The sequence below is a fragment of the Centruroides sculpturatus genome, unplaced genomic scaffold (genome assembly GCF_000671375.1).
Source record: "Centruroides sculpturatus isolate CEXI.00-Female unplaced genomic scaffold, Cexi_2.0 scaffold700, whole genome shotgun sequence".
Classification (NCBI taxonomy): domain Eukaryota; kingdom Metazoa; phylum Arthropoda; class Arachnida; order Scorpiones; family Buthidae; genus Centruroides; species Centruroides sculpturatus.
The window spans coordinates 15,647-39,386 of NW_019385123.1; the positions used below are offsets into that span (position 1 = coordinate 15,647).

The 23,740-nt window shown below is 41.4% G+C and overlaps 1 protein-coding gene across 3 annotated transcripts in view; it reads left to right on the forward strand.

Annotated features, from left to right (window-relative positions):
• Nucleotides 1-18,806, forward strand: part of LOC111635082 (fat-like cadherin-related tumor suppressor homolog) — a 33,319-nt gene extending 14,513 nt beyond the window's left edge. Inside the window, exons 3-7 of one of the 3 annotated variants that reach the window (XM_023379938.1) lie at nucleotides 2,592-2,944; nucleotides 4,312-5,381; nucleotides 7,213-7,338; nucleotides 9,208-9,246; nucleotides 15,312-18,806. In XM_023379938.1, the coding sequence (XP_023235706.1) occupies nucleotides 2,592-2,944; nucleotides 4,312-5,381; nucleotides 7,213-7,338; nucleotides 9,208-9,246; nucleotides 15,312-15,988 (2,265 nt within the window). In that variant the 3' untranslated portion in view covers nucleotides 15,989-18,806. The remainder of the gene's footprint in view (nucleotides 1-2,591; nucleotides 2,945-4,311; nucleotides 5,382-7,212; nucleotides 7,339-9,207; nucleotides 9,247-15,311) is intronic. The other 2 variants (XM_023379939.1, XM_023379940.1) reach the window with 2 other exon arrangements.
• Nucleotides 18,807-23,740: the final 4,934 nt, after the last annotated feature.

The following is a 23,740-nucleotide window of genomic DNA, read 5'->3' on the forward strand; positions in this document are numbered from 1 at the left end:
TTTTCTGGAATGAATAAAAGAAAAAAGGCGATTATTTTAATAGAGCTGGCGAAAATACATGAAAAGATAAAATCTTCGATAAAACGAATAATTAAAATCCCACAGGTATTCGTGAGCCTGAATAAGCTCGATCAATCTCGATTCTGTAAAAGTATTAATCCTATGACTATCCGCCATGATGATGAACTATTTTCAATGTTGTCACTGTATGACGTGGCATAAAGGCGTTTGTTGATTGGATGCGCGTTTGCAATCGTCGCGAGTAGAACAAACTTTTTGTTTCTAGTTGCGATTGCAGTCGCGCCGGTTTTCGAGGGGAAATTACTAGTTAATGGGAACAGCCGTCGCGGTTGCAGTCGCCTGCGCGACTGGAAATCGCATAATGTGACCAGGGCCTTAGACAGCATTAAAATAGATTTCCAATGGGCTCCGTGTCATGCTGGGCCCAAACAAGTTGCAAAGTCTTCAGTCACTAGTACTTTCAGTTACATTCCTACCTCGTACATCAACGATCACGTCAAGAAGCAAATCTTCATTTTCTGGCAAGACAGTTGGGACCACGACACCGCTGGTAGGCTCAAATACAGTTTCATTCACAAGGTTGACACTGCTGCGATTCTTTGCCACTTTAACCCTAGTTACACCCTCGCTCAGCTATTTACGGGACACGGCAACTTTAAGCAATACTTGCATAGATTTAACCTCAGGGACATTCCACAATGTGATTGTGGTATTTAGGAGGACCAAACACTACTTCACTTAGTTTTTCGCTGCAATAGGTACAGTACAATCACGTTACGGATAGCTTAAAGAGAGCCGCTATTCTTGAAGGGTATAACTGGCCTCGCAACCCGCACCAACTTTCGCGCACGTAAAATGTTCCATCATCTACTCTCATTCGTATCTCTTAGTGGGGCTCTCGAGAGCACTCACTCCTGCGCACGGATGGCAATTAGCTTTCCCTCGCTTTGTTTCAACTGTCGGTATATTGCTTTTCAACTTTGTATTTTAATTCTTATTTTCTGTCTTCTTTTTCAGCCTAAATTCGGTTAGTCCTATTTGTAAGTTAGATTAAGGGACTCTTAGTTTGCTTTCCAATTAGGTTAAATTAGATTAGGGTTTATTAGCTTTAGTCTTCTGGTTAGGTTTGTCCTTGGTTATGATACATTAGTTTAATTAATGAATAAGTTAATGTTTTTAAAAAATAAATAAAAAATTTGGGGTGTTGCTTGTTTGTCTCTATCGGTCCTTTCGTTTCGTCTAGATTGCCATTATGTCCGTTTGCTATTCGCGCTGTCTGTCTGGCTATTAGGTTGTTTTAAGATTCACGCTCGCTTTCAGTTTTATTAGTATTAAGTAGATATAATTCTTTCTACTAACAGCTTCTTGGCACTAACGTCTACACTTAGCTATTCTTGACGGCACTCAATTATTGGTGTTCGCTATGCTCGGGTTTTCTTTTATACCCTTCGGAGGACTAAGGCCTTGCCGCCTAAAAACTGCGCGCCAACATCAAACATAATGGGTATTGTAGCCATACGTACGCCGTTCTGAGGAATCTACCTTTCTCTACTGTCTATCTTCTCTCCCTCCCCTTTCCCTTACTTTGTTTTCTGCCGGCTAAATACCTCGCGTACGGCCGATGTCTTTTATGTATATGGTATGCATATGGTAAGGTTGCTTTAATATGAGCATCGTCTGTCTTTTGCTTATGCCTTCCTTTTTGCAGTTCATTTACCAGATTTATTCCCATTCCTTCACTATCAGTCTTCACAGCTTCTCTGCTGAAACTGTTAGCAATAATTATAACAATTTAATGAAAGCAACATATTATCCACTTCATCGTAAATAAAAATCTTGTTCTTTAATATAATCAAATATTGCGTATAATACTGAATTATCAATTACCGAAAGTACACTTATTTTTGACATTATCATTATTATTAAATATTTAAACTTTTCTTGGAAATATCTTTTTTTAACCTGGCCAGTGGCGCGGCCTTCGTTACTCTTTTCTCAGCGGGCGCAGACCCGGCCTTTTAATCCGGTCCGTGGTGGCCGGGGATGGACCCAATCCCGAAAATCCCCGAAGTTTTTCCGTCCCTGGTTCCCGGACGGCCGCTCAGCCGGATCCCGGTGTAGGTAAAGGATAGAAACGTCTCTTTTATACACACCTAGCAAAGTTGCGGGCCTTCTCGATACAAAGACCTCTCGAAAACCCCAGAGCTATTTTCCGACTCGTAACTTTGTATTACAGTATTTACCGGAACGCCACCGTTTCTCGGTCAGTGGAAAGGGGGAGCCTTGGTGGAGTTGGAACTTAATTCCACGGAAAATACCGTGCGACTTCTGGCGGAAGGAGAGGACGATCCCCGAAAAATTTCCGCCCTTCTTTGCGCGTCGGAGGATCACCTCTCCTGGGCCGCGCCTACGGACGCCTTCTACGTTCGTAGCGTTTATCTTACCAAATAGTGTAGAAAGTTACCTTTTATCGTTCGAATTATGCGTTTCTTTACGCTTTCGGGAGACGACGGTTACTTTCAAATAATTAAAGTTTGACGAAAATTTACTGTTGAAATTTTCTTCTTCAGATCGAAAATGGCCTGATCCGGTACAGACTGGACTGCGGTAGCGGAGAAGGCGTGATAAGGGTGGAAAGAGCGCCGGTGAACGACGGCAATTGGCACGAGATACGTTTGGAAAGAAGAGGAAACACGGCGGAATTAGTGGTGGATCGGAGACATCGAGCCTCGGGCACCTCGCCCGGATTTTACGAAGTTCTAAACCTGGACGGAAGCGACGTGTACTTCGGAGCGGAGGTGCGTTCCGCCGGTTACGCCGACGTCAGAATGGGATTCGTAGGATGCATGGACGAAATATTAATCAACGGAATCTCCCTCCCTCTTCACGTCACGGCCGGAAACCCGGTGGCCACTCTCAGAAGGTATTTGTCTATTTATTCGTTTATACCGCGCTTTTCTCTTCCACTCCCGACGATTTGCCACTTTTGCCGGACAGCGGATTTTAACGGGCGTGACTTAACTTCGCCCGTTATTTCAATAGCCGAGGAGTCAAAGGGTAACGTTCCCCCTCCGGGCGCCGCAGTCCGATTTTATTCTTAATATTCCGGGGAAAGAAAGAGAAGAAGCGGAAAGGTGCATTTGCCCAAAGAGATAGAGAAACTTTTACTGTGGACGAGCGAGAAAAGGGGGAGGCTCCGATTTTTAAATCGGAAAATGCCAAAGTATTTTACGAAGGGGTCCGAAAAACGCCGGCAATTTCCTTTAAGGCGCGGTCGGTAACCTCTTTGTAAATTTAGGGCCCGTAAATTTAAAATTTTTATAAATTTAGGGCCTCTTTGTAAATTTAAAAGGTGGTGGTTTTTAGTTTCCGCGCGTAGGAAGGCGACCAAAGGCCGGGCGGAGGTGTCGGTGGGTCACCGCATCTAGGTAAAGGCGGAGGCGTTTACAGTTAGCCGTATTATAAAATGGACCGGTCCTAATTTTATGCCATTTATAAGTCTTATTAAATAGAATTTATTCCTTCTGCTCTTATGGGACCCCCTGTGGTAAAAAGGTGGTTGGGGTAAGCGGCGGGTCCGGCCACGGCGTGTTTTTTCAAACCCGTCTGTGTATTAAAATAGGAAGTTTTTCTGCCGGTGGGGCCCGCTCCTTATTTACCTTAGTTTTGCCGTCACCCCTGGCCTTCTCACGGTGTAATAATAATTTCCAAGTTTGGGTGACGAGTTTTTTGGGCGCTCCTTCTATTGAGTTTCCTGATTATTTGCTTAACGCGCGCAAAAACTTTCAATTTTTCGGAATTTAAAGAAGGAATAATTAGTAAATTTTCGTCCGAATGGCAATTATATTATTAGTTTCTGAAGACAAAGTCTGCCCAAAAAGGGTCCACCGCGCTGTAAAAAACTGAAATCATTTGTAAATTTATTAAAGTAAAAATAAAAAAATAAAAATGTACTTAGTGTAAGATCTAGTAACAACTACGCAAATTATGTAATCTCATCAAGCGCCATCTATGGCAAGAAATGTAATCATTTTGGTACTAAAATTTTTATCACACGAAAAATCCCGTTTCTTTCTAAGCATTTCCGTGAAAACCGCATCATCTTACTGTAAATAGTTTGCGAGTTATTAATTTTTATAAATTCCTGTGACTTGAATCACCCTGTACTGTACTTTCCCCCGGAAGACGGACCCACTCTGTGGGCGATAGTCCTTCTCCGTAATTGTTACCGCCTGCTTCTTATCCGTTCGAAAGACCTTACAACTAAACTCGCGCCTATTTATTTTGCAGGTTCGTCAACGTGGACTTTCATTGCCGAACTCTTTTCGATCCCGGCGTCTGCGGAAGCCAGCCCTGCCAAAACGGAGGAACCTGTCAACCCAGGGAAGACAGCTTTACCTGCCAGTGTCTGCCCAGGTTTCTGGGAACGTTCTGCGAGATCGACACTAACCCCTGCGGTTCCAATCCTTGCCTCAACGGCGGAACCTGCCGCAACCTCAACGGAAACTTTCAGTGCCACTGCCCTCCCGGTCTGAGCGGCAAACGCTGCGACTACGGGCGTTACTGCAACCCCAATCCCTGTCGCAACAACGGCGTGTGCGAGGAGGGCACCGCCAATCCCATCTGCAAGTGCCCCGGATTTCACGGAGAGTTGTGCCAGTACGACGTCGACGAGTGCCAAAATAACCCCTGCGCTTCCGGAGCCACTTGCGTCAACGTGCACGGCGCCTTCCACTGTCGTTGTCCGCCCAACATGACGGGATCGCTGTGCACGGAGCACATTTACGTAACTTCCGTAACTTCGTCCAGTTGGAACACGACGATAGAAGAAATAGTCGGAATAGCCCTAGTTATATTTATTATTTTTCTATTGGCCTTGATGCTAGTTTGTTGTTGGAGATACAGGTACAAAAGGTACCGACAGAGACCCAATAACCAGAACGTCGATCTCCCCGGACGCAACGAATTTTTACTGAAGAATCCGGTGGGAGAAAAAGAAAACTTGCAGAGATATAACAAAATTACCAATTTAGAGGTGACGACTAACTTTGCCACTCCCCCGCTTCCTCCCCGTCCCTCGTCTTACACTCCGACCACGCAGGAGTCTTTGACCACGCTGAACAACTTCGACAGAGTCCGTAGTTATGGCAGTGCCGCCGACGATCTCGATCACGTGCCCCGGTACGCCGGCGACGTACAGCACAACGTCAACCGCACTTTACCCGTCAGCATCGCCCCTAATCTACCGCCTCTTCCCTCTTCTAACTCGGCCTCCGACAGCGAGTCTCTGCGCAAAAACAATTGGGAACGCGACAACAGCAACCTCAACGATAAAGTATTCGAGGACAAAATCCAAATAGGTAAGTCCGTGACAAACGTTATCTTTATCTCGCCCTTCAGGTATTTTATTACGATTTTCGTCCGTAACGTTGGTTCCGCAGCTCCAATGTAGATGGCGTCAAACGGTTACAATTAGTTAAGCCGGTACTAACGAGACCGGGATTATACCCGACTAATCGCCTCTTATCGCGATAAACTATAATTGGGCTGCAGTTTGAAAAATTCTAGACATAAATTCCCACGTGGTACATCCGTCTGTCCGTCTGTTCTTTCTTAATAGCCAGAACGGTGTTAGGCAAAAGTCGAGACCGGATATGGAAAGTTTAGGGGCGAGAGGCCTGATAAACTATATACGAACTTCCGCTTTGGGCTATAAGTTACGTTATTTCGATTCAAAAATTTTCTCCCGAACGGAGTTAGATACGTGATCGGCATGACTTCGTTGTAAACGGGAAAAGGTGAAGCTTTTAAAATCGATTGAGCTTTTATAAAAAAATTAAAACTATGGAAAAGAAAAATAAATGAAGTCAGTGGAAACAGTGTTTGTTTTCCAATGATTTCTCTCGAGGTATGAACTCTGTTTTTGAAGAACATTTATCACGGCTTATCGCCTGGTTTGAGAAATATTTTCAAAATGATAATATCGATAAATTCAAGTTTCATTTAATACCAGCGCTTCGTCTGAATTTACTGCTGCGGAAGAACAGACACTTATTGAATTGTCTGGCGACAATACGTTGAAAAGAGAATTTAGCAGCATGGAATTAACTGAACTTTGGATATCAGTAAAAGATGAGTATCCCATCTGAGTGGTACAGCTCAGAGAATCTTAAATTTCATTTGCGACTTTTTATCTGTGATAAAAGCGGTTCTTCCATTTTATTCAGAGAATTGTTCGAACGACGAAGGACTAAGAGGAAAGATCGACGATAAGGAATAGTGCCAACATTTTATAAACCAACGATAAAAACATGGAGTTATGTCGTCGCGAACGCAGCCTAAGTGGTAATAGGAGTGGTAGTGACAAAACGGATACCACGGGCAATCTCTTCGGTACCACTCGTACGTCAAGTTCGAGTGGTACCGAAGAGTGGAAACACTGGCTCTTAGATGTGCCAAGGATGCAGCAACCGCCTCCGAAATAGTCTTTCGGTCTTTTCCACTCTTCCGCCCAATGGTAGTGCTAAAACTCTCTTCGCTACGTTTAATTCGGGAGCAGTTGTCGCCAGTTTCTCTATCGGGTTGTTATTACGGACGTTCTGGGGCCAAACTTTAAGAAGTAAAGCGAAGACGACGTTAGTCTCCGGATTACAGATTGCAATTTGGCCAATATCTCGACGGCAAAGGGAGGAAGGAAACTTTAAGTTGCCTTCAAATAGAATTTAAGACTTTTCATACAGAAACCTTTTTTATGGACAAAGCTCGGGAGAAGTGCTGGCTAACGCGCAACTTGGGCCGCATCTCGGTCAAACCGCTAACGCTGGGAAGTGAAGATCCCGGTGTTAATAAAGGAAAAGTTTTTCGTCCGGCCGACGAAGACGGTCTTTCCGTAAGAGAAAAGGGTCTGGTACAGACGGGACACGTAGCATCCGCACAATTCGTCGGGTTAAACAATTTCGGAAGGGGATAAAAGCGTCCCCATTGTCTATATCGGCTGACCGAAAGGATTTCGTCGAGCTAAAAATTATTCCTAAGATTTGGGTGGCGGACGATGGTTCGGGCCAATAGCCTTTTCGTAAGTTCGAAAGCGCTTTCGTGTGTTCAAACCGATTTTTACTCGGCGTAAACTTTATCGGCATTTTTTTATTAGGTTGTGGCGGGGCAAATGAAAGACGACTTTTGTATTTGCAGATTTAGTCAAGCCAAAATGCAAAGTTCTTTCGGCGTTGCATCCTACACCCGCCGTGCCTTCCCGCGGTCCATCCAGTCTGGGCGTGTCGTCGGCCGCCGCTACCAATTCCGCCGACGACTTACCAGGTAGGGTTTCCAGTTTAAAATGTTCTCGCTGTAAACTTCGGAACCGCGAGAATTTACCTGCGCAAGTGTTCGTCTCGGCTGCGTCCGAGAAAAGGGTCGGGATGTCGAAAGGAGCTAACCGATCCGCAACTCTTATTATTATAACGAAACCGGTCCTATTAACCGCAGTTAGCCGCTATTCGACAATCGTTTCGAATATCGTGGCATTCCCCCGTGCCAGGTGGTTAATTACGAAAAACGCTTAAAGGTGAGCCAAGTGGATCGTGCTACGGAAGAAAAATCCGCCGGTTCGGAGAGGAAAGAGTCGCGCCTTCGTTTAGCCGTAAAAGTCGATTTCTACGAAAGATTAGGATATTTATTGAAAGACGGGAGCGAATTTCTGCCATTCACGTTCCGAAATTCGTTCCTACTTGGACCAGAAGAAGAAATAAAAATTCTTAACCCTACGACCCTAAAGATTTCTCCGAGCTACCGGAGAATGTTCCACTCGCTTTTTTTCGCGGAAGAAGGTCGAAAGCCGAAATTTCTCCCAATTGCAACGGAGTCGAGGTTAGAAATCGGGTGTCTTCCCGGCCCGGTTAACGGATTTTCCTTCGGAAACGTATTTTCTAAAGAATGAAATTTCACGCGCACATTTTCGGCCTCCGCGTAAATGTCTTAAGCAGCTTTTTAGCCGAATTTGGCGGGGCTAAAAAATCCGCCACCGTTCGCCGGAGCGGTCGGGACAGCCTCTCCGGAAAAAAACCGGGTAAAGCCTTGTACTGGCGTGAGGAAACGGACGACGTCGCTTCTGACGTCGAAGTGGAAAATTCTCGACTTTTTCCCGGCGGAAGGGTGAGCTGTCGCCCGGACCGGTCTTTCTCTCGTTTTCCTTTGCGACGCTCTCGTTCCCGTTATAAAAAGCTGCTTTCGTAAGTCGACGGGAGAGGAAGTCCGTTAAACGTTTCCTTCGTCGAATCTTTGTCCTTCTAGGCTCTCCGGCCCGGCGGATAACGGGCGGAGGTAGCGAGTGGAAAAATTTCCTTACGTTAAAAATTTTTTCCCTTTTTATTACCCGGCGGTGGGCGTTAACCGGCGCCGATTTCCCCCGCGTAAAGAACGGACGGAGCGACTTTCTTTTTGTAAAAGTGCGTAACGCCCGCGTTGGCTGCCGAATTTTCTTGCTAAGTACGGACGGTGGCGCTCTCCCCCGCGGATTTAGATCTATCCGGCCGCGGAAAAATACCGTCCGTTTACGTAACTACCGGGGACTGGGCTCGACGGAAATAATAATAATAAATATGGCCGATTATACGCAAATATACTGTACTTTGGCGGGGAGGACGCCTTCTACCGGAGGAACGGCGACGACCTACGCGTATCGATAACCAGCGAATAATACTAGGCGTGGAGAGAGAGTTTACCCGAATGTTCAAATAAAGTAAAATAACGCTGTCCACCAGCCAAGAGCAACTTTTTTCCGAAGGCGGTAGTCGTTTGTTGGTAGGATTCGGTGTTTAACGTTTTATTTGCGGGCGATTACGCACGCGCGTACGTAACGGAGCGTGAGGATACTCGGTCCGATTAATTGGGACGTCGGCAGTATTTTCCGGGATGGCTTTTCTTCCGAGAAAAATTTTGGACGAAGGAGGGAGTCGCTTCCGGCCTACGAAAATCAAAACTTGGCCGCCGCCGAAATGTTTTATTGCAAATTTAAATTTAGAAGCGATTTGTGCAGAAATTTCGTTTGTTAAAGTGGAGCGCGCATCGAACGAGAGGGGGGGGCGCGGTTACGATAAAATCCAAGTCGTTGTAGAATTAAGCGCAGATAATCGAAAACGATTACCGGTGACCGATGGTTTACTAATACCCTGTTTGTTTATCGAACAGCCAATCCACGGCACGGAGCGAAGAAAGAAAACAGAGAAGGTACTTTCCTCTTTTATTCTTTAGCCTTTCTCCTTTGACTTTTTATCCGGTCGGAGATTGGGGCATTTTTATCCGCGTCGCGCCGGACAGGACCAAATAATACTTTCGTTAACGCCCTTTAATATATCTTATCGGGTGTACGGTACGCATCCCTGGTAACCTTAGGTGGCGGGATATCTTAATTCGGATACTCCGGTGACGAGTACGTTCATCGTATTATCGACGCCACTTAATACTCGGACGAAAAATACCGCCCGTACATTACAGACTAAACTAAGTTCGATAGTTTAGTCGAATTGGAGTGCATCCCCACACACTGCTACGACTGTTAGTCGTATTCCATTCGCAATCTATTGAGTTTGAAAGGAATCGTACTGCCCCTCAAACTTTATTATCGGCCAATTTCAAATTGTTTGAGTGCGCGCACTCGCGTGTGTCTTCGAGTAATTTAAACACTAATCAAAATGTCGGTAGTGATCGCGGTCTCTAACTCGACTACAAATTAAGGACGATCGGAAATCGTTTTTTGCAAAATACGTGGAAATCGCGTACGTAAATTTTTCTGGCAATTTTCATCTCTGCGCGACGAAAAAAGAAAGCGTACAAGAAACCGGAGTTCTTCGTACAGGTGTTAGCGCACTGGTTCTTGGTATATAACGATGGACTTTCGTAAACGAGAATAATTGAGTGCTTTAGGGTGCGACTACGCAGACGCCAGAGAGCGACAAGAGGCGAGACGCGATATCCTAAATATCAAAACCCTGTCAGATATGCGCGAGAACCAGAAATTCGCTCTCGCCAACTATATTTCTCGCTTTTCGCTCGCGCGTGGTTTTCCTTCGCGAGAACTATATCGCTCGCTACTAAATTCGCCTCTGCGTAGTCGCGCCCTTAGTGTTCGATGTCGACCTTCGTTCGTCGGCGTTTCTAGCTTCTGTCCGATATTATAATATTTATTCTGTAAATGAGTTTCTGGCGTTTGGTTTTGCAATATTAAAGTATGACTAATTCGGCGCCTGTTATGTCTAATTCTGTTCGAGTAATAAAAAGATGTTCTGTTGTTAGGTCCACTAAAGTTTGAAGTTTGATATCAGTTTTATATTCTGTAGGCCTAATACTAGTGCGGAAGTAGCGGGCCGCATCCGATGGATAACGGGCTTTCCTCGCTTTCGTAATGTTGTGGTAGGACGGATAAACATTAATTAACACCTTCTTCTGTAGCGCTTTGTCGTAACGTTATATATCGCGATTTAGTTAAGTCGGTGGAGGTGATTAAAGTCAGGTTTCCTCGGGAGAATATACGTTGTGTCGTACCCGTGGTCGATTATACGCTTTTTTTCGATCCGCGCAATACTTTTTACTACGTTAGCTGCTTCTCTTTTTTCAGATAATCTTAATTTAACCTCGACGGCATAAGTAATTTTACTGGATGATTCCTCGAACTTTTCCCATTTTTTCTCTCGGTCCACTTTGCTTGACTTCCCATTGTTGGTTTTTTGGTGTTGCGCGGTTCGCAGTAGTTTGCGGTAAATCGACATTTTCGATAATTATCCAATCATAGAGCCATAAATGATTTTTTGTCGAAAAATTTGTTTGATATTTCGATTACGTCTCTTTCGTCTTTGACTCGGACCGACGGAAAACGAAATGTTTCGACGTAACTTGACTAGGATTCGTTAAATTAAACTTTTCTTTAATGTAGTCTACGGTGATATTTCCTAATTCGGATGATTCGCTTATTATTTTATCTTTTTCTCTTAGTTTTTCTAAAAGGTCCTCCCGCTAACTGTAATACGAGCCAAAGTCCTGTTAAACGATAAACGGTTATACATCAAAATCCGCACGTTTCCGCTAACAAGTATCTGTTAGACATAATTATGTGAAACTTTCAAAAATCTGGACAAAATTAAATTAAAATGTAGAAAAACAGAAAAAAGATGCGCAAGTTTTAAAGTTCTAATTATTTAAAATAAAGTGTAAAAATCTCTTCTGTTCGCGATTATTTTATACAAAATCTTACCATTGACTATTATTAATAAAATATATATTAAAATACACACCTTCGTGAATTACTATCCGTCCCAATCTAAATATATAAAATTACTTGTCCTGATTGACTGAGTCACTGATTGATTGATTCATCATCGCCCAGAGCAAACCGCCGAACCTAAAAAGGTGAAATTTGGTACACAGTTAGGGTACGTCATGAAAACGCACACTAAGAAGGGATTTTTCGAAATTCCCCCGCGGGCAGGAGAGGGAGAGGATTTAGTCTTCATCGAGTACTTAGGTGTATTAAATTAATAACATTTCAGACATTGTTATAAATATTTATATGTATTTCGATTTTAAAAATGTTCGACCGTTTTAAATTCGAATTCTTTATCGCGTATAGGTTCGATTATAGAACGGTTGTAAACGTTGCAGAAAATTGATCAAATCGAAAACAGTTGGTTTGATTCTCGGCAATTTTCATCATTCTCAGCGGTAGGTGTTATATAACAATTACTATGATTGTTGAAATACTGAATACTAGCTTTTACCCGCGACTTCGTTTGATCAATTTTCTGGAACGTTTACAATCGTTCTATTATCGAACCAATGTGCAATAACAAATTCGAATTTAAAACGGTTCGAACATTTTTAAAATCGAAATGGATAAAAATATTTATAACAATGTCTGAAATGTTATCAATTTAATACACCTAAGTACTCAATGAAGACTAAACGTAGTTGAAAACAAAAAATCGCATCTAAAATAGTACAGTAGAAGCCGTTCTTCCGGTTAAGCCTTAATCCTGTTCCTCTAACCCCCGCGGGGGAATATCGAAAAATCCCTTCTTATAAAGGCTGAGGCTGTTATACACGGTAAGGAAATCCTTTGAGGATTAACCGTGATTTTTTTTTCTATCTATCCATTTTTAAATAAAAATAATTCTTTATACGTTGGGAAATATTTTAATAAGTTTTGTAAATTACTATGTTCGATCCAGCCAGTTATATCCGATTTTTTTCATCTGTTAAGTACTGTACAGTACATCCTTTGAGGATTTCCGTAACGTGTATAACAGCCTTTAGTGTGCGTTTTCATGACGTACCCTAACTGTGTACGAAATTTCACCTCTAGGTTCAGCCGTTTGTTCTGGGCGATGATGAATCACCCAGTCAGTCAGTCAGGACAAGTAATTTTATATATTTAGATAAATGGGGTTTGCTTGCAAAATCCGCGCGGGCAATGCCGCTGCAAATTAATTACTAGTAATTAATAAAACAAATAAATAAAACAATAATGCGAGTAATCGTATTCGTATAAACATTTCTCGGTAACAAAGTTACGGTCGTTCCGATCGCCGAGCCATAATACTGGAGCGACAGGCCCCGAGAATTTAGTCAAGCCGGTAAACGTGGAAGGAACGTAGTAAGGTCGTTGCTTAAAGTCGTAATTCCGTCGACCATTACCGCTTTTTATTTATTTATTAAGGTTTGAAATTAACTCGAAAGTCTGGCGTAAGTATTACACACCTGTGCGCGCATTACGAAAGCTTTATAGTTAACGATAGGAGATACGTTTTACAGTTAATAAGGAAAACGTGTGTTTAACTTGTTTTATTTAACGAACACGACACGCTACTTGTAATCACAATAAAACGAATGGAGTAGTAGAACTATACATTTATCCTATACGTAAATTTAAATCTTAATATTTATTTTTAAATACAAATACGGAGGAATGACGAAAAGTGCTGCCCATAGAAATGACGAGTTATCGAAACCCAACTTCTAACGTAAATTATTGGCTGGGGTAAGATTTTCAACAAAAACATTTATACACTATAAAGGGATTTTCTGACGTTAAATCTCGTCGTATAGCCGAAATTTTTCTTCTCGATAATTTTTAGCTTATTATTAGCTTATCTCGGCAAAAAAAAAAACAAAAAAGGGAAAATAAAATACAGCAACGAGTTGCATCATTTTCTCGGCTTTATGAGATTTTGTTTTAAAAAAAATTTTCATATTATTACTGTAATTATTATAAAATGGTAAAATTCTTAATTTTGAGGGTAGAGACGAGTTTCATGAAAACATTGCAAATGCAAATAACCAGCAAAACGTCATTAAGTGCGATTCCTGTCGAGATATGACAAGCGACTCCATTCTCCCCACCTTTAAGCACCAAAATGTAATAGCATCGATCTCCTTATATACGAGCTCCACCATACTACATTTCGTTTCTTAATCATTAACTCTTCCGTGGATATTAAACGAAACAGACTCCAACGGACACCCGCCAGTTTCATGTAAATCTCGCGGGTAAAATTTGACACAGTTCTAACAGTATTTTCCTTTTTTACGTATACATAACAGCGGGGAAAGTAAAAAGCGCATTCGAAAAATATCGGCGGAAAGGAACTACACGGGATCGAAAGGTCTGGAGATTTTTAATAAGGTGTAACTCGACACCCGCGTAAAATAGAAACTACCGGATCGGAAAATTAAACAGAGCGTGAAAAAGTACTGGTAGTAGAGCCCGACTGGAATGCCAGATAAATATATTTTATAATCGTGTTGCGCGTAGAATAAAAATATATTTTACGGAGACGAGTGAGATGGAAGGTTTTTCCTGAAGCCAGAGATGTACGCACGAAACGTGTTAGGCCTATAGGAAATGTTTACTTTGTCGTTTTTACGTTATTCTGTATCTCTACCTTCTCTTTTTCAACGTCGAGTTGAAAAGAAAACCTTTCCCACAATTCGGAGGTTGGTTGTCTCGGAGTCCACCGCCAGTAGTAACGTAGAGATTCCGCTCAGTTACGTGTAGCTGCACGGTTCCGACTGGACTACGCCAACTATTTCCTTTACCGTGAAGGACCAGTTTTCCCCTTGGACGCGCCTACGAAATCTTCGCGGAAGATTAGCCTGGCCTTTCGTACACCCGTTGTCTATTGGTGGGTTCTCGGCCCGTTACAATTTCAATTTCCTGATAATACTTAACGTTTAGGAAGGGACGACTTAGGGTGCGACTTTGCAGACGCGAATTTAGAGCCAGCGATTTAGTTTTCGCAAAGGAAAACCATGCACAAACGAGAAGCGAGAAATAACGCTAGCGAGAGCGAATTTCTGGTTCTCGCACATATCTGACAGGTTTTGATATTTATCGCTTCTCGCCAAATATTCTCGCTCGCTCGCGTCTGCATAGTCGCACCTTTACGGTTAGACTCGAAATCCGTTTACAAGTAAGCTTAAAATCGTTGAACCTATCTCTTTTTGCCGTACGGCATTTTCTGTCCAGATTCTATTCGGAAGTCCTTAAAGTCGAAGCGACGAGGGACTGCACTCGTTCAATCTGTGCCTATTTTAGGGGAGACGGGTGAAGGGTCGAGACAGTTCGATAGTCGGCTAATTCGCTAGAATCCTTAAGCCGCGCGGTTACATCGGTCTCAAACACTTTTTCTTGAACGGAGACCGCGGGATTTTTTCGAAAACGAGGAGCGCCGGCATCGGAAAAGGAAAGCCTTAAGTCGCATAGATTTACGGACAAAGACAAAAGAAAAAACTACTCCGAGGAATTAAACGATTCTCGGCGGTGAGGGGAACGTCGGAAAAGACCGTTCGTTCGATTTTAAAAGAACCCGAGAGAGGTTAGAATCTCCCGGTAGAAAAGATCGCGGGTGTTTGAACCGGTTCCGGTCACCCTCTCTGCTCCGAAATAGGCGCAATGCCCGGTTTTACCCGGACTGCTGTTTACCCTTGACGCAATTAAGCTCTGTGTTTGGAACGAGAGTGCGCCTCGGCCGTAAGCACGTATTTTGAAAAATTACAAAGGTGGAGTGGGTCCGGCGCGCGTAATCGGCGATAGGACGAACGTGGAATTTTTAAGAGCCGCTCTTAAAAATTCGAAAGTAACATCGCTCTCGCAAGTACCAAAGAAATGGCCCCAAAATAAATAAAGAAATTCTTGCGTTGTGTCCGGCGGTTTCCCTTGGTTCGGACTTTCTCCTTCTTAGAAATTATTTACTTTCCGTCCCGACCCTTGATTTAACCGACTTCCCCTTTTTTTCTTGCAGATCTCCACTGGGACTACTCGGACTGGACTGCAGATTCTGGCCGGCGCGACGCTTCCCACCGCCGACGTTCCCAAGATTCGCGTGCCGACAGCCGGCGCCTCCGACTCCCTCCCCCGGCGGCGGGGGGAAAGTCCCCGGTCGACCCGCCCCGCCCTCCGGATTCGCCACCCGAAACCGAAGACCCCGACCTTCCCGACTCCTACGTCGGCGACTCTGAATACAACGACGAGGAAGCGGATGCCGTCCGGACGACGGCCGCTCCCGACTTCCGGCGGCTGCTGTCCGACCTGGAGTTTGCGGACGACGGAGTGGACACTCCTTCTCCCTCGCCCGACAAGTACCGCAGCCACCCCGACAGGTACCTGCCCGCCCACTTCCCCTCCTCCGACACGAGTCCCGACTCCTCGCTCCGCCCCGGCGACGAGGACGAGGTGGTTCCCTACGGATTTCCCTGTCAGGGACGTCGGACTTTCCACCCCGAGACGGAGAACGGCGATCCCGCCTCGGCTCTGGATTCGCTGTCGCTGTCGGTGGGCGGTTACGCCTCCACCGACGCCTCCTACTCCGACGTTTCGGGCGCCGTCTGCGAGATCGACGACAGCGACGCCGACTGCGAGGCGGCGGGCAGGCGGATGCCCCGCCTCTTTCGGGACAGGACCACGTCCACCGCAGTGTGAGGCGGTGCCCGAACTTCCTTTTTTCTTCTTCTTCCGGTCGCCCCCGGGGGCGGGCGGCCGGCCTTTTTATAAGCCGAAGGTTAGACGGAAGGAGTCGTTAGCACTTTTTTTATCGTCGCCCGACATTTTAAACTCTTGAACTTTTTACCGACGCGCGTTTTGCCAAATTCTTTCCTATTACGATTTTTGTAGCGGAGAATCCGCCGAAAACCCACTGCCTTTCGAATCGGGTCCGTCGATTTCCGTCGGTAGACGAAACGTGCGTAGAAGATATTTAAGAGTCGTTTACTACCTACTTTATGTATATTGCCACTTTATGTAAATATGGCTGTCGAATACATCGGACATTCCATCCACTTCTCTGTGTGTGTCTGTCTCTCTCTGCCGTTCGGATTGATCCCACTTAACGCCTAACGTCATATACATCCTACATCGGAGGCCGTCCCCCGAAAATACCTAAAAATAATTTTTGCCGTCGGAAATTCTCTTGCGGAAGCGTCTTTATCGTAGTTTTTCCACCCGGACTGTACGCGGAAACAGGTTTTATCTCCACGCTCCCGTGGAAAAGTGTCCTTGCCTTTAAGTCTCCACCTCCGGTCTACACCACCCTGGCGATACGTGCCCGGCGGAATTGCCGAAGAATCTGCGCCACCGGTTGCAGTTTTCGTCGTATTATACGATATTTACCCGTTTTATCTGTCGTTTTCGCCCATTAAGGCATTTATCGCCTTATTTTTATTTTCAATTACGCGTATCCGCTGTTGGAGTTTATCGTTCGGGATCCGGTAAGGCATTAATTGGCTTTCCATTGTTTCTACCGGGAAAAATTCCATTCCACTTCCGACCGTTTGGGGTTCGAACGAGCTCGGAAGTAAGGGGCAAGCAAACGTGATTGTGCGTACGTATTATATTCACGGTGGGAAATCTTTACCGGTATACGAGTATAACGTATTGTGTAACGTTTGGCCGCGTGCAGTTTTTTTACACTTTAACGATTTTAACATTTTAAGCTAAACACCCGGTCTTAGACCCAGCGGGTGGGCTTTTTTACCGTCTAGGCCAAATCCGCGCGTGGTATTAACTGATCGGCCCGGCGTGCGCGTCCGGGAGCCGCGCAGGTTCGACCTTCGGACTACGATGCGGGTGCGGAAGAGGAATCTTGTCGGTTTCTTATTGGCCGAATCTTTCCGGCTCATCGGATCCCGGGAGGCCAAAATGTGGTTTCCGAGAAAACCCCGCTATAATTTACGCGCCGGTGGCCAAAATTTCAAATTATTCCTTTGCCTATCCCGGCGGTAATCGTAGGAATAATTTGAAAATTTCTCCGGATGGGGGTAGGGATAGGCGGCGGGTGTTATCTTTGAAATTTTGTTTTCGCGGAGGCCGTCCAAAGTTTAAAACAATTTTGTTTTTTCATAATTTCCCCGGATTAACCCGCGTTTAAGAGTTTCCCGAATTTAATGACTGCAGCCTCAAAAGACGGGACTCTCGGCTCAGTTTTAAAAAAGAACTGGAAACACTATACCGGAAGGCGCTCTTTTTATCGCATTTCCCATCTCCTCTTCCTAATTTCGGTCGGACGTAAAACGCCCATCGTTGATATAAACGTTTACATTTGTTAATTTCCGGTAAAGAGTTTAAGCCTTGACCGATACCGCTCTCCTGGCGTGGCTGACGTGCGGCACTCCTCTTCGTAATGCGGTTTCTTATTGTACTGTACTGTACGTAATATAAAAGCTTCCTGCACGGCTTATGTCCCTGAAGATATTTCGTACGCCGCCCAGTGGAGATATCGGAGTGTTGGGGCCTCGTTATCCGGGCCGTCGATACAGGCTTCTATCGTAATTGGTGTCGTTTTCACGCCCCTGGTGATTACGTATTTTTTTTCGCTTTGTCGCGCCTTATCGTAGGATGTTTCCGGTATAATAAACGAGCCAACGAAAATTTAACTTTTATCTGCTGTGTCGACAAACAACCACGTTAACATTTACCGCGGTCGTTTGGATTTTATCTTTGTCCGATTTGCCTTACCGCGATATACCGGCCTTTAAATAGTACCGAGGGAATGCGGACGAGAGTAGGAACCGCATGTTTTGTCTTGTTTTTCGTGGTGTTGGTAACGTTAAACGTATCGATGGATAAAGCTGATGGCGAATTTTACTAAGGATTCTTACTTATTTTCCTGTGTTTAGAACTCGAGTTTCTGCGTTAAATACGTATGTCGTTCTTTCGATTATATTACTAATGCCAATCGTTTACCGCTGCGAACACGATACCATTAACCTAGCCGGCGTAACGTAAAAAGTACCCTTTGGGACGAGAGTACAAATCAGCACTCTTGCCCCCCAAATTACTGTTTAGTAATACAGTATTAATAAAGTGTAATTGGTTCAACTAGCTTGGTTAATTGAACCTATCCATTTCGTTAAATTAAGATCGGCAAATTCAATTTAAATTCATTTTTATAATCGAGATGGGTTGATGATAACGGTTAGGAGTTGAAAAATTCCCCTATGGGAAAGTGGAAAAGGATTAACGTCTTAATGTTCGAATTTATATTTATGAATGTTTCTGGAAGATCCGACTTAACCTAAATTGCCAAACCATCGCCTAAATATCGGGCTATTATATGGCTACTTAAATCATTAGAATAAAGCAATTTGTCATAGGAGGTAGGCGTTAGGCGCCATCTCGTAAGTAAATTAATAATTAAAATTAAATAAATAAATAATTAAATTAAATTTAGAACTTTCTGGAATAAAAGCTGGCCCGGGACGGGGCTTGAACCCGCAACCTCCGCTTGCTGTGCGGTGCGCTACCAGTTAGTATATATAGTATATACTAACTGGTATATACATATATACTAACTATATTTATATATATTTGTATATTAGTATATTATATTTATATATATAAATTATATATACAAAAATACTAACTATATATATGTATATTTAGTATATATACTATTCGGGCTTTGTGTTGTTATTTATATAGATCTGACTTTATATAGATCTTTGAAATTAATCTTGAAGAAGAACTAGGAAAAGAGTTGCGAGAACGTTTGTTGTTCATCACTTAATGGTACGCACCGGTCAGAGGTTGCAGTAAGTTTTAATTATCGTTTTTCCGGTGTGGTAAGCGGATATCTAAAAATTCTCTAATTAGTCTGGGAAGAGAGGGAACCTAATTTTTGCATCCGGTGAAAACAAGTAAGATCGGCCATAATCTAATAATACTAATCTTTGCTATCGTTACTTTTTGCCCGAGCAACGCCGGGCTCATCTGCTAGTTGAAATATACTGGAACTGGAATAAAGGTAGAGGGCTGTCGTAACTTAGCCACAAGAGGAAGGAAAGTATGGAGTGGGGTAGAGAAGGGAGAGGGAGTGGGAGGGAGAAAGGGTTGAAGGTAGAGTAAAGGTGGGTCCCATTCACTTCGCGCATTGCACTAAATGATAAAAGAACATCAAATATGGGGAAATACGGACAAAATGACATACGGTTTTATTTTAGGTTCATAACTCTTTATTGGTAAAGCACAGCACTGTCATATTCTACACCAATTATCTTTGGTTTTTTACCTATGAAACATGATAAACATTTACAATATTAAAATAATAGGAAAAAAATATTATTAGTTTAATCGAGATCATCCACTATGGACAAAATGACATATACTATGGACAAAATGGCACATTACGTAAAGACAAAATGACATACGTACACGTAAAAACTATAAAATTACTGACAAAGTTCACAAATGAAACGCTTGGTTCTTTTAGAAACGTCAGCGCAAGAAGCGTGAGCCCAACAGAAACAATTTAAGCACCGTAATCTGTCTCCTCCAGACTTAGATCGGGAAAAAAGATCATCGCAATATATGCGCGGACAGTCTTCTTCATCATCATGAGAGTTATCAGGAAAATTTTCTTCTTCAAGTAACTTTTTAGTAATATTTCGTTTCCTTTTCTCTGGCGGAGCTTTGGACACATTTTTTTTTTTGATTCAATTGCCTTCATATTAGGAGTAGAAGTTAAAACTAAAGAGGTTTGTCGAGTCACGTGATTCGTTGCAAGTTTTTTGTTACGTGGAAGATAATAAGTTTGTAAATAATATGTAAGAAAGGATATAAAGTTTTATACTAAAATTTTTTCAAACAATAATGAAAGACTGTTTGGAAGACATTTTTGATAATTAATAAAACGTTAAGAGATTAAGGCAAGTTCCTTAACTAAGCTCTTATAGACTAAATAACAGGTATTTCATTATGTCTGTTGTCTATGTATGTCGTTTTGTTCATATAACGTTATAAAAAACAAAATTATAAAATAAATACAAAGATGTTACTTTTAATGGAAAAAGTTATTTAAGTGCAACAACAAACTCTTGAGGGTTGAAATAAATGTTACACAAATGGATAAAATAGTGAAAAAATTACCATCTATACCAGTGATGGGCAAACTTTTTAAAGAGTGGGCCAAAGGAAAAGAAGAAAACTTTAGGCGGGCCAATATAAGTGTAACCTAGCGCTGCATCTGAAAATCCAGGTGGCGCTATAAAAACATGTGCAGGCCGTCCGCCATATTTCTTTTTCTCTCTTTCGGCTACGCTACGCGCGANCGCATGTTCTTTCATTTAACTTGTCATGGGTAACCTACCTCGTTTATTTTACAACGGTTTATAGGTCAAAAGAACGGACGAACGAATTCGTACGGAACGTGATCATACGTCAATCCACGAGATAAACCGACATTTTTAAAAGAATATATATTTTTCCCCAATACTAAATTTAACACTAAACAGATTATAATATTTAATAACAAATAAAACATAAATTAAGAAATATCACCGAGAGAAGCAGACGACTTCTTTATAATATCGTTAACGAGTTCCACCTGGTGTCGAAAATACTAACTAATAAATTCTCTGCAGTCGGTCTTTCAAGCAAACCATTTCATTCAGAAATAAGGTTTAAAATGCTTATCTGACAACTTATTTCGCTGGAATTTCATGAAGGTAGGACGGATAATCGTCTCCGATTAATTCATTTACGTTTTTATTATATTAAATTCAGTAAATATAACCGAAATGATCGTTTTCTAAGCCTAACTATATTACTTGTGATGCGTAGTCTCCATATAGGAATTTAATATATAAATTTTCTTAAATGGATAGAAATATTTGCCTTTATTTANAAAAAACAATAAAAAAATTTTCCCAAAAGTCTTTTCCTAATCAAAATTCTTTTTATTTGTATTATGTCATGTCCTCCATTTCTATACTACTAATTCATGAATTAGCAATCACAAAAGGTGAGAATTTTATTGAATTCTCATTAAAAAAATTTTTTATCTGTTCATCTCTGCTTCCCTAAGATTAAATCTACTGTTCATGTTAAATGTGTAACAATGTAATTTAAACATTAAAAGAAAAGAAAATTTCATTTGTATATTAAATATAGGTTACGTTAGTATTAAAATTTTAACTTGTATATTGAGATAATCAAAAATGTTTGGTTTTTTTCTTTTAATACAATACAACTATAAATATTATGTTTGAGGTCATAGAATATAAACATATCTTCTGTTGAAACAAAAAGAATAGTATTCAATGCCTGTTTGTTTAATTAATAGAACTATTATTATTGTTGTAAGACAGTTTAACTTTGTTTTCTATTTAAGTATGTTTTTGAACTTTGAAATGAAAACATTGTGATTAATTTATTTATTCTAGAAAATTAAAAGATAAATTTATCATTTTAATTAAAAACAATTTGATTGTTTTATAGTCAATGTCATTCTCTTAATTTTATTTTTCAACTCTTTCTTATTTATAAATATTTTTGATTAATAACCATTAACAAAATTTTATATGATGGAATAATGTAAAAGATTTTGACTGTTGTTGTTAATTTTAATTAAAACATTTAAGTAAAATATCAAATATTATATAATGTTAATTAATATTATTANATATTTGAGTAGCCCAAGACATAGACAAAGATTGAAGCGCCACAGCACTGGCAAAAATTTAAATTTGCCGACTGGAATTCTTTCGGATGATTGACTTTCGGAAAATCGACGCTCTACTGTAGTAATGTTGTTAATTTTAATTTAATGTTAACATTACTATTGTTTTTTTAACTTAATTAATATAATGATTCATGTAATTGTAAAAGTATCTTAAACAGTGATTTTAATTTCAAATATTTAAAATGGATATTATAGTTATTTTTAGATAAGTTAAAAATAGTCAAATATTTTAAAAATGTAACATATTTTAGATTTAAGTTAATTTTCAGATAATAATAATTTTCTGTTAAATTTATTTCTCAAATAAATTTATTATTTTTAAGTAATTTTATTAATGGAAGCCAAATATCAATATATCTTTTCAAATTTAATTTCTTCTAAATTGATGTATAACAACAACAATCAAAAATTAAAATAAAAACTTTATAATTAATAAATTAATTAAATGAAAACAGTTTTGTAAATAAAGATTAAAAATTTATTTTAATTGTAAATATTCACCTCAAATATAAGGATTTAATTTCTCAGAATTTTTAATACATGTATATAAAGTTGTCAGCAGCTAATTACTTATATGCATTTGTTTAATAGTAATAGCGGAATAGTAATAGTTAGTTGTGTTTATCGCCGGATGGTAGAGGTTTCCTTGCCCTGGGTAATATTTATCGATTCCATGCTTCTTTATATTCAATAATAGATCTAGGCTGTTTCTTGGGTATTCATCTTTTTGGATGGCGGTTTTTAGATTTTCCTCTGTACGCCTTTCTATGTTGTTGTTCAAAATATTCCATTTCCAGAAGATCCTTTTAATCTTTATATGGATAGGCATGATGTTGGCAATACAAGTAGTGCGTCCGTTGGCGCAGCCCTATACGCCCTGCATATCCGGATTGCTAAGCTCCTCTGGACCGAGAGGAGACGCTGTTTGTTTTGTACCAGGGAAGCCCTTTTTCCCCAAATTTGAGCCGCGTATAGCAGAGCAGGCTCAATGGCTCCTTTATAAATGGTAGTGCAGCTTTTTGCGCCTAGTCCTCACGTGTTTCTGGCTATATGATATAGCATATTCGCTCTTTGTTTTGCCTTCTTGCAAATTTCCTCTATATGTTGCTTCCAACTCAGGGTTGGATCGAGGATAGCATCCAGGTACTTTAGGTGGGAGGTTATCTTTATTCTATGTCCATTCATGTATATATAGAGTGGCCTTTGTAATTGCTTCCTTTTTGATCTTTTTGTACTAGTGTTGTAACGAATAGTATATTCGGCCTCAGGCCGAATACCGAATATTCGGCCAAACTATTCGGCTTGATTAACGCACGTAATTGGCGCACAAACCGCATTATGGCAAGGACTCTGCTCTCTATTGGCTCGCTGTCACTACGCTTCGCCAATCGCGTTAATTCTTGGGAGTTGTAGTGGACAGACAAGAATGTAATGGAAGTATGTGATAAATGATGATATCAAATGTGGATAACAATGAAATGACCTACATGTGTAAATAACGGAAAAAGAACAGAGAAGGACCGCGAAGTGAAAATGTGAAAATAAATATGAAATTGAGTTGATAACATAATCGAACAAGTCGAGGCAGCTTATTGGCACGAAATTCGGGACAGTCAATGCCAAACAATTGTTGTCATAGACTTCAGAAAGCTAAATGCTTGTAATGAAAGTCACTTAGCGTGCACGGGCGAAAGCCTGGGGCCGTTCGGGCTATCAAG